General features: G+C 48.4%; 1 protein-coding gene across 1 annotated transcript; it reads right to left on the minus strand.

The window, feature by feature from the left end:
- Window positions 1-2672: 2672 nt before the first annotated feature.
- Window positions 2673-16422, minus strand: RLBP1 (retinaldehyde binding protein 1). Its single transcript, XM_043921863.1, has 8 exons — window positions 16158-16422; window positions 13270-13363; window positions 12872-13000; window positions 11027-11231; window positions 8985-9163; window positions 5460-5618; window positions 3562-3672; window positions 2673-3235 (listed from the first exon to the last, which is right to left on the minus strand). Exons 2-8 carry the CDS (start codon window positions 13279-13281, stop codon window positions 3077-3079), a joined length of 954 nt encoding a protein of 317 aa, XP_043777798.1. The 5' UTR covers window positions 13282-13363; window positions 16158-16422; the 3' UTR covers window positions 2673-3076.
- Between the last annotated feature and the right edge of the window lie 609 nt (window positions 16423-17031).

The following is a 17031-nucleotide window of genomic DNA, read 5'->3' on the forward strand; positions in this document are numbered from 1 at the left end:
AGGGGGGTGGTAGTCACTTGTAGGAATCCAGCATATCTAGGCAGCTCAGATTTTGGGAAACTGAGCACATCAGATTTTAACATTAACATTCGTGGTCTTCAGGCACCTGCTCTTAAAGGCAGCACCCCCTTCCTGGCAAGGTCTGGCTCAGCCTGCCCCTGCCCAGGACTGCCATGGATGTCCATGGACACGGAGGATCAGTATCAGGGCACGGCCAGCAGGGGGCGGGAGCAGCCCACAGTCAGAACCGACTTCCTCAGAAAACCCCTGGGGCTTTTCTGTCAAACCCTTCTTAAGCCAAGTCTCTAGCTCTGCTGACTTTAGCGGGGACCCCAGCATCCCATTTGGATTTGAGTAATAACCAAACGTATGGATGTGAGAACCAAATGTCATGTATGGAGAGTTGCATCATAAAGAAAGCTGAGCACCGAAGAATTGATGCTTTTGAACTGTGGTGTTGGAGAAGACTCTTGAGAGTCCCTTGGACTGCAAGGAGATCCAACCAGTCCATCCTAAAGGAGATCAGTCCTGAATATTTATTGGAAGGACTGAGGCTGAAGCTGAAACTCGAATACATTGGCCACCTGATGTGAAGAACTGACTCATTTGAAAAGACCCTGATGCTGGGAAAGACTGAAAGCAGGAGGAGAAGGGGACGACAGAGGATAAGGTGGTTGGATTGCATCACCAACTCGATGGACGTGAGTTTGAACATGCTCCAGGAGTTGGTGATGGACAGGGAAGGCTGGCATGCTGCAGTCCGTGGGATCACCAAGAGTCGGACACAACTGAGCTACTGAACTGAACTAAACTGAAGAACCAAAGCTGCCCCCAAGAACCTTTGCCTGCAGTGTTTTCCACATCCTGATCGCCTTCATAAATTAGAGTGGCCACAAATCAGAGGGTGGGGTGAGGAGGGCTTCTGGCAATAAGGGACCAGGGGAAAGATTGGAGTCATCCAAGAGGAATCAGCCAGGGTTTTCCTCAAATCTGGGACACAACTCTTCTACAAAACAATTATAAGTGTAGCTTGAAAGCTTTAACAAGGCTCATTCCTTTTATCTTTTCAACTCAGCCTCATCCCCTCTCTGCCTCTACCAACACCTGTACTGTCAAATCACCAGTGCCCTCTATCTTGGCAAATACAAGCCCCATCCTCCTATCACTTGCCCCCTCAGCAGCATGTTTCTGCCCTCACCCTGGACATAACCTTCTTAGCTCCAGGTATTGTAGATGTCTTGGGAATGAGGCTGCAGAGCCCTCTTCATTCAGGGCAGCTCCACTCTTTCAGGCTTAATACTAGAGTTCCATGTAAGGTTTGATTTGGAAAGGCTTCAGGTTTTAGAGGGTTTGAAGAAGGGTTTGGGAGAAATCCTCACTGGTCGTGTGTATGCATGCTCAGTCACTTCAGTCATATCTGACTCTTTGCAGTCCCATGGACTGTATCCTGCCAGGCTCCTCTGTCCATGGGATTCTCCAGGCAAGAAAACTGGAGTGGGTTGCCATGCTTTCCTCCAGGGGATCCTCCCAGCCCAGGGATCAAATCTAGGTCTCCTGCATTGCAGGCAGATTCTTTACCGCTGAGCCCCCAGGGAAGCCTCTTCACTGGTCAGCCACCCATAATAATTTGCTGTGATTCTTCCTTCAGCTCTGAGACTGTCTGTATATCATTTAAGAAAATAGAGATTGTTGACTGTGAAAGTCATAAAGGAGGAAAGTCACTTGGGTGATAAGCATACACTACAAACCCTAGAAATGAAAGAAAAGATACAAGAAATGAATGCACGTATGTGCACAGTCACATATATATGTACATGTACATAGCCACACTGGAAAACAAGAAAGAGAATTCAGTGGGTTCAGAGAAATTTCCAAAGGCGTGAAAGTAGAGGACACTGGATTGAATCCACAGCCCAGGAAAGAGTTGAGGGTCCTGCACCAAACGGTGGGCACAACACCAAGGGTGCTTTCGTGCTCAGAAGGAGGCAAGAGCAGGGAAGTCTTGGGATGATGACTGGGGTACCTCAGTGAGAACAGCCAGGCCAGTCAACCCTCACCCATCACCACAAGCCGGATAACAGGAACAAGTATCTGTCTGAGTGGGAAAGTCAGTGCCTCTGAGCCCCATGCCCAGAAGAAGCCAGGCCTTCCCCAAGAGGGAGCAACATACCCAGCACACACTCAAAAATCACCAGATGCTTTGAGGAAAGTCAGCTCCACAGAAAGAAAAGCATTTATATTTGTCTAAATATGCAGAGCTTGAAAGTAGAAGCTCATTGCTCTAGGGTGAGGCTGCAGACAAAGAAGAGCTTTCACCGTATAACTTGAGGACTGGGAGAGTGCTCAGAGAAGATACCATCTGTAAATCCAAGTAAAACCATCTGTGGAGGCAAGGGGTCTGGAGGATACAGCTTTGGTGGAGGGATCCACAGACAGAAAGGAGGAGGGGGACACAACTGCCATCCTCGGAGGAAGCCCAAGCTCCTGCATACATCAGAGGAGGAGGACCAGACCACCCCAAAATGGAGCCACGTCAAGGCTGCTTCCACCCCAGGATTCAACATGGAAAACCTTTCACCTGCCTACCAGCCACCAAGGTCACTATACTTGCCAGATCCTTTGGACTCATATCCCTCCCCTCTTGGGCTGAGCAACTAACACTTTTACTTCACTCCTCTTTTATCTTTTATTTTTTGTATTCTTAGGGAGGAAGAGAACTTTAAAACCAGACTCCTTGCCTATTTTCACAGATCCTAAACAGTAAAACTCTATTACAAAGGAAATCAATCAGAAGCTTGATTAGAGTCTTTGAAACTCAACATACCAAGTCTGTGTCCTAAAGCTTCAGAGGCAGTAGAAATATAACTATCCTCACGTTTTCATGTTCAGGAAATTCCCCTGCTTTTTTTATTGGCCCATAGCTTGGGAGGAGAATGACATCTGAGTTCACCCAAGCTTAGGGAAGTTCAGGGGCACCACAGTCACCCCAGGAAGCCCTTTTTCAGCCTTCTGGGTCCAGGACAGCTGAGGAGAGGCCCAGGAATGCTAACTACAGGTCAGATGGCAGGAGATGTTCTCAGAAGGCTGTGTTCTCAGTTTGGTCCCGAGGACCAAAGAGCTGCTCAGCAACGGCTTTGCCATCATACTTGGGCAGTGTACCCCCGAAGTCGGAGGGCAGGATGTCCTCGTCAAACTCTTGGTAGAAGCTGGAGAGGTCTTCTCCATGGACAAAGACCTGCAAGGAAGACAAGGAGATGGGTCTGAGCAAGGGGGTACCCTAAGGATGAGGTTGGGGGAGAAGAGGAACAGGAGGACACAGGCACACATGCCATCTCTGCCTGGCGATGTCCTTCTCAGAAGTCCTCTTTGCTGTGCTGCCCAAGGGATCCACTTGGTTCCAAATCTTGGTACAGAGCCCGAGGAGGGCTCAGGTAGGGTCCCCTCCTCCTCCACCCTCATCCCTCTTGTCTCCTGAACCCTTTCCTGCTACAAGCCCATTCACTCACTCACCCACACACCAGACAATCAGTGGGCACCTTCCCTGTGCAGCCACGCACTCACCCTCTGGAGCAATTTGCTCTTCAAGAAGGGCTTGACCACGTTGTAGGTGGTGGTGAAGTACCACGGCTGGTAGATGAAGTGGATGGCTTTGAACCGAGCTGGGAAAGAATCCTGCAGGGACAGAAACATCCCACCACATGGCCACATGACCTCAAAGTTTCCCACTCACTCTCCCACTATACTGCCTCTCCCCATGACATGAGGACAGAGCTGTTATCGCACAGTTGCCCTGGAGGATAGCCCATGCAGGTTCCATCCCCAGGCCAGTACCTGGGGAGCCCTGGCTTCATTGAAGCTCCAAACTAAAGGAAGGATAACCCCCAGGCAGCCCAACCCTCTTCCTGCTAATGCACAAGACCCTGTCATTAAGTGGAGTGGAAATGGAAAGGTAGCCTTGCTTGGCTTTTAGGTGACCGAGGTTTTTCAAATCCACTTGCCTGCTGAGTAGACTACAAACCGTGATAGACCAGAGGGACACTATTGCCATGCCTTATTGTCCTGATGCACAGAGCCAACTCATTGGAAAAGACCCAGATGCTGGGAAAGATTGAAGGCAGGAGGAGAAGGGAACGACAGAGGATGAGATGGCTGGGTGGCATCACCGACTCGATGGACATGAGTTTAGGCAATCTCAGGGAGATGGTGAGGGACAGGGCGGCCTGGAGAGCTGCAGTCCATGGGGTCACAAAGAGTGGGATATGACTTAGTGACTGAACAACAATAATTGTCCTCCATCCCCTCCCATGACCCTCACTTCCCATCTCTCCTTTCCAAGGCAAAGCAGGTTTAAGATTAGATTCAGTTCAGTTCAGTCGCTCAGTCGTGTCTGACTCTTTGCGACCCCATGGACTGCAGCACACCAGGCTTCCCTGTCCATCACCAACTCCCAGAGCTTGCTCAAACTCATGTCCATCAAGTCAGTGATGCCATCCAAACATCTCATCCTCTGTCATCCCCTTCTCCTCCTGCCTTCAATCTTTCCCAGCATCAGGGTCTTTTCAAATGAGTCAGCTCTTCATATCAGGTGGCCAAAGCATTGGAGCTTCAGCTTCAGCCTCAGTCCTTCCAATGAATTGAATATTCAGGACTGATTTCTTTTAGGATGAACTGGTTGGATCTCCTTGCAGTTCAAGGGACTCTCAAGAGTCTTCTCCAGCACCACAGCTCAAATGCATCAATTCTTTGGTGCTCAGCTTTCTTTATGGTCCAACTCTCACATCCATACATGACTACTGGAAAAACCATAGCTTTGACTAGATGGACCTTTGTCAGCAAAGTAATGTCTCTGCTTTCAAATATGTTGTCTAGGTTTGTCATAGCTTTTCTTCCAAGGAGTAAGTGTCTTTTAATTTCATGACTGCAGTCACCATCTGCAGCAATTTTGGAGCCCAGGAAAATTAAGTCTGTCACTGTTTTCATTCTAAGAAAGGACTTCAGATACATCACTATATAGGAGTGAGTTGTCATGAGGCATTAGTGATATCTCTTTCTCAATATAAATTCACATGCAGAGGGAGATAGCATGACAAAACGGGACAGAGAATGGGATTCCAGGTCAGAAGGTGTAGTTCAAGTCCCACCTCTGCCCCTTGATAGCTGTGTGACCTTGAGAAGTCACTCAAATCTCTGAGCCTAGGTTTCCAGGTTTGTAAAATGAAGCAGCGAAGCAGGAAGAGAATGTTTTTAAAGAGTAAATGAACTGATGAATGTGAATACGTGGCAAACTGTGAATCACCATGAAGTGTTTGTGGTTGGGGTTGTGATTGTCACTGCTCTTTTGGGCACTAGGTAGTTGCCTTCTCAGGCCCCTGCCAACATCATTAAACCAGAAAACCAGGCCCTGCCTCAGTCTCCCCACCCGTGACAGGCTCCTGCAGGACAGAGTTCTGAGGCCTCACCTGCAGCATGTCCACCATCTTTCTGAGATCGGAAGGCCGAAGTCCGGAAGCCTGTTGCATGGTGAAGCCCTTGAAGTTCTCAATGATGCAAAAGCCATTAATTTGAGTCTCCTCATTCTCCAGTAGCTTCTCCAGGATGAAGCAGTATGCCTGCAAGATCTTGGGCACAAGTGAATGAGCTGTAAGATCCAACCCATAAGGACAGCTAAGACTCAAGGTGCTAAGAGGAGGGCTTCCCTAGTGGTTCAGTGGTAAAGAATCCACCTGCCAATGCAGGAGACTCGGGCTTGATCCCTGGTCTGGGAAGATCCCACTTGCCACAAAGCAACTAAGCCCTTGCGCCATAACTACTAAGTCTGAGCTCTAGAGCCCGGGAGCCACAGCTACTGAAGCCGATGCGCCTAGAGCCTGTGCTCCCCAAAAAGAGAAGCCACTGCAATGAGAAGCCTGCACCCTGCAACTGGAGAGTAGCCCCCGCTCACCACAACTAGAGAAAAGCCTGCATAGCAATGAAGACCCAACATAGCCAAAAGAAAGAAAGAAAGAAAGAAAAATTTTAAGAAAGGTCTTAAGGGAAGAGCTATACCAGTTAGCAAATTAGAGGTAATTTGTCACAGGCTTGGGGCTGGAACAGTCCACCTCTTTGAATGTATCCCAAGAAAATAATCAAATAATCTTCAGTGTCATATCCATGGTTATATGCCAGAGTGTCTATCCTTATACCATTATAATAGTGGAACAACCTAAATGTCCAGCAACAAGGGACTGGTGAAATTATGGTATATTCACACTATGGGGTATTTTGGAACAGTGATATATAAGACTAATGATACAGAAAGATATCTATTCATGGTATATTATTGTAGAGTATGATCCATGTTTATAAGAAAAAATGTGTATGTCCGTATGCATTTGCATGCATGTATGTTTCTAGGTTTCTTGAAAAAATAGACTTGGAAGAATGTCAGTGGTAGAAATCTCTGGAGAGTAGAATTCTGGATGATTTTAAATTTGTGATTTTTTTTTTTGCATTTTCTAAAATGAGTGGTATCACTTACGTAATCAGAAAAAAAATATTTGTAAGTCTTCCTTAGCAGATATATGTATGCTTCAGTCCTAAAGCCAATATCTTATTCAGTAGCAGACACTACAGGCATTCCTAATAGGATCAGGAACAAGATAAGCATGCTCACTTTCCCCACCACAGAAGTACTGACCAATGCATTTGAGTTTTTTTTGTTGCTGTTGGTTGGTTTTGTTTTTGTTTTAATCAAGGGCATAAGAAATAGAAAAGGAAAAGAAAAAATTTCCTCTAATTACAGGTATTATGATAGCATTCTTAGGAAATCTGAGTCAGTTATATGAGTAACATACATAACAGGAAAATTCAGTAAAAACACTAGGGTATGAAACTAGGAAAACAAAAACAATAATCTTCATGGATGCAAAAAATAACCAATTAGGAGATATAATGGCAGAGAAAGTTCCACTAATAGCAAAAAAATAAATACTTTAATGACAAATGTGTGTAAGGATTAAAAACTTTGAAAAACTTCTGGAAGCTCAAAATGTATTAATAAAAGGGAAGGCATCCCTTTTTTGTGGATGGTACCACTGGTCATGGATGTTACATTCATACTGATACTGATTCTCCTTGTTTGTTATTTACATTAATGTTACTTCAATAAAAATCTTCTAGATTTTTCTCCTAGGGCTAAACAAGTTAATTCTAATTGTTTTAGGGAGGGTAAACATGCAAGAATAGCTAGAAAAGCCCTGAAAAAGAGGAGCATTAAGGACAGAACTAATCCCAACAGGTAGTAAACATTCTATACTGGACATGGAACAACAAACTGGTTCCATATTGGGAAAGGAGTACATCAAGGCTGTATATTGTCACCCCGCTTATTTAACTTATATGCAGAGTACATCATGAGAAATGCTGGGCTGGATGAAGCACAAGCTGGAATCAAGGCTGCTGGGAAGAAATAGCAATAACCTCAGATATGCAGATGACACCACCCTTATGGCAGAAAGCGAAGAACTAAAGAGCCTCTTGATGAAAGTAAAAGAGGAGAGTGAAAAACCTGGCTTAAAACTCAACATTCAGAAAACTAAGATCATGGCATCTGGTCCCATCACTTCATGGCAAAGAGATGGGGAAACAGTGGAAACAGGGGCAGACTTTATTTTGGGGGGCTTCAAAATCACTGCAGATGGTGACTGCAGCCATGAAATTAAAAGACGCTTACTCCTTGGAAGAAAAGCTATGACCAACCTAGACAGCATATTAAAAAGCAGAGATATTACTTTGCCGACAAAGGTCCGTCTAGTCCAGGCTATGGTTTTTCCAGTAGTCATGTATGGATGTGAGAGTTGGACTAGAAAGAAAGCTGAGCGCTGAAGAATTGATGCATTTGAGCTGTGGTGTTGGAGAAGACTCTTGAGAGTCCCTTGGACTGCAAGGAGATCCAACCAGTCCATCATAAAAGAAATCAGTCCTGAATATTCATTGGAAGGACTGAGGCTGAAGCTGAAGCTCCAATACTTTGGCCACCTGATACAAAGAACTGACTCATTTGAAAAGACCCTGATGCTGCGAAAGATTGAAGGCAAGAGGAGAAGGGGATGACAGAGGATGACGTGGTTGGATGGCATCACCGACTCAATGGACAAGAGTTTGCGTAAACTCCGGGAGTTGGTGATGGGCAGGGAGGCCTGGCGTGCTTCAGTCCATGGGGTCGCAAAGAGTCAGACACGACTGAGTGACTGAACTGAATGGAACTGATTCTGTCTATAATTAAAACAGTGTGGTTCTGGAGCATGAAAAGACAGACCGATGGCACAGAGTAGAGAGTCCAGAAATAGATCCATGTACCTGTGAAGATGCAGAATATGATAAAGATGGCATCTCAAGTCATTGGGGGGAAAGATGGACTTTTAAATACATGTTGTTGTGACAACTAGATAGCATTTTCTAAAACAAGTTTGTACATTTTCTTTAAGGCTTGGTGGCACATGCCAAAGTCCTCCCAAGATGAACCCTACATCCCCCACTACAATAGCTCTCTTAAGGGCTTGACAAGTGAAATCACAGACACACACATACTCAGATGCAAAGAACTCAGGCTGCTTAATAGATTGGAACCCATGCTCTCCAGAATCTCTCCCAGTCCACAGTCCACTAAGCCCTGTTCTCTGTGTTGCTCTCAGCTTTCAGCACTTGGCAGGGTTGATCCCAGCTCATGGCCCACAGCTGTCACTCCCACTCGGCAGGGATACCAGCGGACAGCCGTGTACTGGCCAGTGGGCCCTGCCTGCAAGGCTGCTGGGTTTTCCAGCTGCCACGGCACATCCAAGGACTTCTCTTCCTGCTCAGAAAGGGCTTGGTGCCATGAGTTCCCAAACATTCCCTCACAAACCTTGCCTCCTGGGGAGCCAGGAATGAGGTTCCAGTGGAGACCAGATCTGGAGAAGGGAACCCAACCCAGGCAATGGCAGGGAACCAGGCGAGCCCCCACTGACCTCATCAAAGGTGATTTCTTCTGAGTCCCAGTTCTCAATATTGAAGAGCATGACTACTCGGCCATACTTGTCCCGAGTGGAGAGGACACCAGGGTAGCCAGCCTCGACGGTGCAGCGGATGGCCTCCAGGGACAGGCTGTCGAAGAGCTCTGGGTACTGCAGCCGGAAGTTCACGTAGCCTGGCAGAGGGGGAGCAGAGGAGGCCCCTCAGGGAGCCAGCCCCTCCCGGGGTGGCACGTGTGGGCATGCAGAGACCCGGGCTCCTGCCTGGCTCCTCATCTACATGCTGTGTATAACCCGGCAGGGTACTCAACCTTTCTGTACCCCAAGTTTCCCCTCCAAAAGACAGAAGGATAATACTGGCCTATCTCGCCAAGTTGCTGTGGTAATCAAACAAGATTCCAGGTACGCTCCGGTCTAGCACAGGGAACTGTGCTCAACGTTGCGTGGCAGCCTGGATGGGAGAGGAGTTTGGGGGGAAGGATGGCTGTTAATTGGCTATATCCTAATACAAAATAAAAAGTGGGAAAAAATGCATGGATTTTTTCCAGGTATGAATGCCATCAGTAAACTGTACAAAAATAAGGTGTAATCCTAAATCTGAGGACAGCTATTACTGGTTATTTTTCTCTTTCCCAAGAGTAGAAGCACAGGTGTTTCAGTTGGACACAGGGTTAGCTGAGCAGGGGTGGGGAAATGATCCCTAGATAAAATCCAAACCCCAGGCAGGACACAGAGGTCCCTTCTAATTTCAGCGGGACTTCCACTACCCACCAACCACATCCTGAACCATCCTGATTGGGTCCCTTCTTCTCTGCGGTTGTCTCCTCCAACAGACCCTGGAGGTGCCAGGCTCGGAGGAGGAGTTTGGGAGGCATTTGCCAAGGGAAAGCCACTGACCTCCTTGCTGTTCCTCCAACACCCCAGGCACGTTCCCACCACCGTTTTTGTCCTTGCTATACCCTCTGCCTTATTGCTCTTTCTTCAAGCATCTCACTTCTTTTTAGTTTTTCTTTAAAAGTTTCCTTTGCACTAGAGCCTTTCTAATCATTTTACCTAAAACTTCAACCCCTCAGTCCTTTATATCCACCTCTTTTGTTTTTCTCTGTATATTTTTAATTGTCTGGTTTATTATTTCTACCATTAGACTATCAGGGCCACGAGGGCAGGCAATTCTTGTCTATTTTGTTCTCGGCTGCATGCTTTGGCCTGAAACAGCCCTTGGCACAGAGCAACAGTGAATTAACATTTATAGAAGGAAGGAAGGAGTTAGGAGAAGGACTCCCCTGGCAGTCCAGTGGTTAAGATTCTAGGCTCCCACTGCAGGGGTGTGCTGGTGGATATCTGGTGGAGGAACTAAGGTCCCACAGCACCCCACCCCACCCCCACCCCCCAAAAAAAAAAACAGAGTAATGAAAAAAAAATTTTTTTAAGAAGAAGGAGAGAAAAAAAAGAAGGAGAATCATTAGGCTGCTGAGCGCCTGCTCAGACATCGTTCCCTCCAACAGCACCAAAGACTTGATTCCCTTAGGACACTGGTCTTCATCCAATGGGCGTGGCCGGGGAGGTTCTGTCCTCTGGGCTCACTCCCAGGGCAGGCACCATCTTCAATTCCACTCTTTGTGAGGTTTGGGTACTTGCGAGGAATCAGGCTCATACCCACCTTCCAAGAGGCGCTCCAGAGCCAAAGCCTGGGAGGGGCCCGGTGGGAGCGAGGAGGGAGCAGGGGTTGGAGCGGGAGCTCTGGCATCTCGGGCTCCCAGTTTGGGTGGCTAAGTTCTGCTCACTGAGAGTGGAAAGAGGCGCCGGATCTCCAGGAATCTGGTCCTGCCAGACTCACTCATTGTCAGAACTGAAAAGGATCTCAGAGACTATTCAGTTCACACACCCATTTTACAGATGAGGAGGTTCAGATAGTCACTTGACAGAGCATGGGAGGGAGGTGGAGTGGGCAGTCTCCGCAGTGCCTGAATGAAGGGCCACACCATCCTCATGACCTTCCCCTCTCACTCCCAACCCTCGCAACCTTCCTGGGGCCTCACCTCTGAGCAGCTCGTAGGCGCGCCCCACGTGGAACTTGCGCGCGCGGATGAAGCGCAGGAAGAAGGCGCTGTCTTTTCCCTGCACCCTCTCCGCCACCGCCACGGCCAGCTCCTGCCCGGAGGCCGCCTCCGTCTGCACCAGCTCCTGCAGCTCCCTCACCGCCTCCTCCCGGGTCTCCTCCTTCTCGTTCAGCTCGTCCTTGGCCTGGAGCAGGAGCGGGGTGCAGGCACGAAGTCAGGTAGGCGAGGTGCGGGAGGTTCCTCCCGGGGCCAGACCGCGGAAGGGCAGAGGGCATGGCATCAGCGCTGGCAGCAGCTGACTGCCCGTTATATTTGGAGAAAATTAGGGCAAACTGCTCATCCTGGGTTTGTTTGCAGGAGACGGCCAAAGGGCTAAATGTTTCTAACCACAACAACCTATGCTTACTGGAGCCCTGAATTAGCACACTGCTAAGTCCTGTAGATACGTTTGAAAAAAAAAAAAAAATATTGATTTGTCTGCTCTGGGTCTTAGTTGCAGCCCGCAGGAGCCATGGGGTTGCAAAGAGTCGGACACGACTGAGAGACTCACACACACCTTCGAACTCCTAGTTGGGGCATGTGAAATCCCAGTTCCCTGACCAGGAATGGAACCTGGGTCCCTTGCACTGGGAGGGCAGAGTCTTAGCCCCTGGACCACCAGGGAAGTCCAATACATGATATTTTTAAATCTTGGCCACAGTCCATCACAGGAAGGTTGTATTCTTATCCCCCATTTCTCAGGGTGAGCAGACTGAGGCTCATAGAGGTTGAGATATTCTTGCCCAAGATCACCCAGATAAAAAGAGGTGAAGCTGAAACTCCTGATCAGATTGAACTGTTAATTGCTTCACTCTGCTGCATCCCAGGTTCATTTCTGATCTTCTCAAAATTAAAGATACCATTAATTAAAAAAAAATTAAAGATACCAGTCAGATGGCAGCCTGCCCTCTCCCTCACATTCCTCCCCTTGGATGAGCCTGGAGAAATCCTCAGCATGCCAGGGGCGGTTCTTTCCTTGGCTGGCATGAGGGGTGAAGGCAGGTCTGGGGGAACTTGGAGCAGCTTTCCCTTGAGATGCCCAGGGAGCAGAGATGGAAGCCAGGAGCCCAGGGCCAGCTCAACCCCAGGCCAGCTCTGCCACACTCGGATGCTCTCTGAGCTTGTCCGACAACCTTCTTTCGTAGACACGGAAGACAGGACCCGAAGAGGGAAAGCGGTTTGCTCAAGATCACATAGCAAGTTGGAAGTGGATGTGATATTGGGCCTCGGGCCCTTTCCTATTCAGCTGGGGGCAGCAGTTGTACCCGTCCTCTCTAAGACCATTGCAAATCAGGGCTCCTCACATCTGAGTCTAGGATGATCCCTGGTCCAGAAGCCCTAGGTCCCAGGCTTGGTTTCAGGGAACCCTGTTGATGCCATAATCTTAGAATAGGGTGGCCTGGACATCTGGTCGACCCAATTGCTACCATGGCCCTGACTTTCAGAATAGCCCCTAGAACAAGCCAGTCCTTTAGGTCCAGAATGACCCAGAGGGCTGGTACTGGACCCCTTCTACAGCAGAGAGGATGTTATCAGTATTCCCTTATGTTACGACTACCATGATGGTCCAGTGGCTGAGACTCTGTGCTCCCAATGAGGGGAACCCAGGTTCGATCCCTGGTCAGGGCACTAGATCTCACATACCGTGACTAACAGCTCCTGCATACCACAACTAAAGATCCCATATGCTGCAACTAAGACCCAGCACAGCCAAATAAATAAATAAATATATTCCCCCTTGTTGCCTCCCTACCTGTCCCTTCACACACCCCCGGGCCACCTCACCTTCTGCAGGGTGTGGCGGGGCAGCTGGCTGCACGGGCCAAAGACAGGTCCATGGTCTTTGGTTGTAAGCCTCTCCAGCTGGGCACGGAGCTCCTGTTCCTCCTCAGGGACCATGCGGAATGTGCCCGCCTGAGGAAGGAGAAGCCAGGAAAAGAGAGGAAAAGGCCCCCATCAGCCTGAGCAAGCCAGCCAAATGGGTCTGCTCATACCCCAAGCTAGTGCTTTTGCCCAAGGTCACTGTTGAACTTCCTCCCCATGGGTGGGGTCAGGGACTACCGAGAGGTTTGAAGGGTGAATGCCCATAACCCTGAGGAGAGCAGACAATGGAGAAACAAGGAGGAAGGAAAGGAAGGAGGGAAGGTGGACAGGGGGGAGCCCCAGGGCACGGGGGTACTCACCCCCTCTGACATGCTGTCTCTGGAAGACTGGGAGAGATGCAGACAAAGAAGGAGCCCACTCTGTCTGTCCTGGCCTCTCAAGGCAGCTTCCTTCCTAGGGGAGGCATGGAGAAGTTCTTCTGTTATTGTCTCAGAACAATGAATCTCAGACTTTTGAGTGCATCAGAGCAACATGAGGCATTTGCTAAGAATACAGATGCCTTGGCCCTGTGCCTGACTCTGAACTAGGGACCAGACATGTGTATTTTAAAGCAGCACCCCAGGGACTTCCTTCATGATCCAGTGGTTAAGACTCCGTGCCTCCAGTTCAGGGGACCCAGGTTCAATCCTTGGTTGGGAAACTAAGATCCCACCTGCCATGTGGCACAGTCAAAGAAAACAAAGCAGCACCCCAGTGGCCCTGAATAAGGTGGTTTTTGGGCTATGCTTTGGGAAACACCCCTCTAAGAAGGAGCACACACAAATATACCTCGAACTTCAGTTCTTAAAATGAGATGGCCCCAGCCAGGGAGAAACTAGAACAGGCTTCCATTCTCCGTTACATGGTCACTGAGGGATAAAGCAATCCCTCTTCCCATTTGTGTCCCTCTTTTTCCAGTCCCAAGGAAACACCTGAGAAACTCCCCAGCCTTGTGGATGGCCCCATTCCAGCGAATTCACTCTCCGGAGGGATGATGGCTAGTTATGTAACCATAACTGGGTGCATGTTCAGTGCCTTGTGATGCACTTTGCAAATCCATTGTCTGGGAGCCAGCATTATTATACCCACTTTACATAAGAGGGAACAGGCCCAGGAGAGTAGGTGACTTGTCCAAGATCACACAGCCAGAAATAGCCAAGGATCGGGGATCAAGACCAAGCTGTGACTTTCCGTCAGCACCAAGAGGCAGCCTGTTGTGGCAGAAGTCAGATCTGGGTTCAAATTCTGTCTCTTCCACTTGCAAGTGATGTGATCTAACCTGAATCTGGGTTGTCCCCAATAAAAGGGAGGTGGAAGGTTATGAAGATTTTATTAAATAATGTACACAGAAGCAGTGGGAGGCCAGCAGAACAAATTTCGTCCTTTGCCCACGTGACATCCCGCTGAGTATTTTAGGAGACAATTCTTCTATTTTCACATTTTCCCCTCTCCTACCTAAACATCCCCAGGCCCGTCACCACTCCACTCCTGCCTCCGACCAGGTTCCTGTCAGTCAGTTCTGTCACCTGTTCACTGTTGATTCGTGGCAGAGGTGGGACTTAAACCTATGTCTGCCTGACACCAAGACTTTTTTTTTGACACCTAGAGCCAAGACATCTCCAGGCAAACTCTTAGGCAGCAGGTGTCACAGAAAACCACACTTTTGAGTCAGAGAGACCCAGGTTTGAATCAGCCTTTGTTATTTATCACCCATGTGACCTTAGGCAAATAAAACCTTTCAGAGCCTCAGTTTTCTCATCTGCAAATTGGGGATAATAGCCACATCTACCAAATAGAGTTGTAATGAAGATCATATAAGTTCTGTAGGGTACCTAGCACAGTGTTTTGCTCTGAAACATAGTTCCCCTTCTCTTTCTTAGCACCATCCTGATCATTACCCCAGCTTGTAGAGAGAGGCTTAGAAGATTCCAGGGAGTATCTGAGGATCTTCCATCTCCTGTCTGTCCCACTCCGCAGCCCCAGCAGGACAGGGAAGTTCTGGGGGGCTGTAATCCACCAACAGGAATAAAATAGAAGTCAACTTTCTGAGAGATAGACTTCCAAATATGCAGGAAGATATATAAGATAGACTGAAATGCGACTGTGCTGTCACTTCGGTTTTGCTGGAACAGAAATAGCAAGGCTAATAGAACTCCCCGAGTGAGAGGCTCAGGCAGGAGAGACAGTAGCTAGACACCCCCAGAGAGTTAAGCAGGTCATCACAAGATCAAGAGTCTTAGAAATGAAGGGTTAAAGTCAGTACAGCAACTCTTTTTAACATATGCCCAGGGATGGGAGGGGAATTGGGGGGAGAATGGATACAAGTACATGTGTAGTTGAGTTCCTTCCCTGTTCAACTGAAACTATCACAGCATTGTTCGTTGGCTATGCCCCAACACAAAGTAAAAAGTTTTTAAAAAATAAAATAAAATATGCCCAGGGGACTTCTCTGATGGTCCAGTGATTAAGACTCCGCGCTGCCAATGCAGGGCATGTGGGTTTGATCTCTGGTTGGGGAACTAAGATCTGACATGCTGTGCATGGCCAAAAAAATTAAAAATAAAATATGTCCAAACTACTAACTGTGATTTTAAACTGTTGATTTATGAGTTGTATACATGGAGAAAATACCCACCTCTCACTTCATGTCAAAGCTATTCCCTGCCATCTAGGGTTGCCAGATAAAATATAGAATATCCAATTACACATGAATTTCAGATAAACAAAAAAGTTTTGAAGTGTTTAAGTATGTGCCATACAATATTTGGGACATACTTATACTAAACAGGGCTTCCCAGGTGGCAGAGTGGTAAAGAATTCACCTGCCAATGTATGAGATGCAAGAGACTCTGGTTCAATCCCTGGGTTGGAAAGGTCTCCTGGAGTAGGAAATGGCAACCCACTTCAGTATTCTTGTCTGAAAAATTCTATGGATAGAGGATACTGGCAGACTACAGTCCATGGGGTTACAAAGACTGAGAACACAAACACACTAAAAATGTATTTGTGGTTCATCTGAAATTCACATTTAACTGGATATCCTATATTTTTATTTGCTAAATCTGCCATCAGGTTGGTCGGACTCAACCTGAAGAATGGCCAGTTGGTTTCAGTTTTGGGGGCAGCCTGGAATGTGGTCTCCCCACCACAAACTCCTCACCCTAATCCTGAGCTTCCTGGCCCAGCCAGGCCCCTGCTACTGACTTACCTGACAAGTTAGCAGCTCCTCTTGGGACACCTGGAGCCTGTGTCCTCCGGGAGCTTGGAGGTTGCCTCTGCTGGGGGTGTGGTCCAGTCAGCAGGCTGGGATTACTGGGTCACAAGGAACTTCTCAGGGCCCACAGTTTCCGTTTAAATCAGGCTCACAGGGAGGCCCAGATTGGGGCAAGTGACGCGCCAAGGGGGAGAGGGGCGCAGCTTGGGCCTGGCTGGAGCTCCCTCAAAGCCCTCCTTTGTGTGCGGCTGCTCCAGAGCTCCTGCTCAGCCATGTGGAAGCCGGGCCATGGGGGTGGGATCTGGGTCAGTCCCATTCCCTCCTCCCCTTCCTCTCTCTCATTGCAGAGGGGGTCTGAGAAAGCACTCCCTAGGGTAAGACATGCTGGAGACGGAGGGAAAATTGAAATGTGATCGTTGATGAAATGGCAGCGGCGGAGAATCTGGGTCGGTCACCCTCTCCCTGAGCCCAGCAGGGCCTGGCATGGTAGGGCAGGGAGCAGGGCCCGTTGGGGAAGGTAACTGGTTAAGGCTGCGTGGGGAAAGGACAAGACCAGGCTGACCCACTTCTAGGCAGTGGTGTGCAGTGATAAGAGCCTGCTTAGGAACCAGACTGCCCGCCCCCCCCGCACCCAGCACCTTCTAGCTTCAAGAAGTGACTTCACCGCTCAGTGACTCAGTTTCCTCCTCAGAGAAGTGGGGATCATTAGAGGAAGTCCTATTCCCCAGGATCTCAGAACGGGACTGTATTTGGAGATACAAGAGGTAATTAAGGAAAAATGAGGTCATCACGGTGGGCCCTAATCCAATCCTGGTGTCCTTATAAGAAGAGGGAATGTGGACGCCGACACACACAGAGGGAAGACGGC

Source organism: Cervus elaphus, chromosome 13, assembly GCF_910594005.1.
Source record: "Cervus elaphus chromosome 13, mCerEla1.1, whole genome shotgun sequence".
Taxonomy (NCBI): Eukaryota; Metazoa; Chordata; class Mammalia; order Artiodactyla; family Cervidae; genus Cervus; species Cervus elaphus.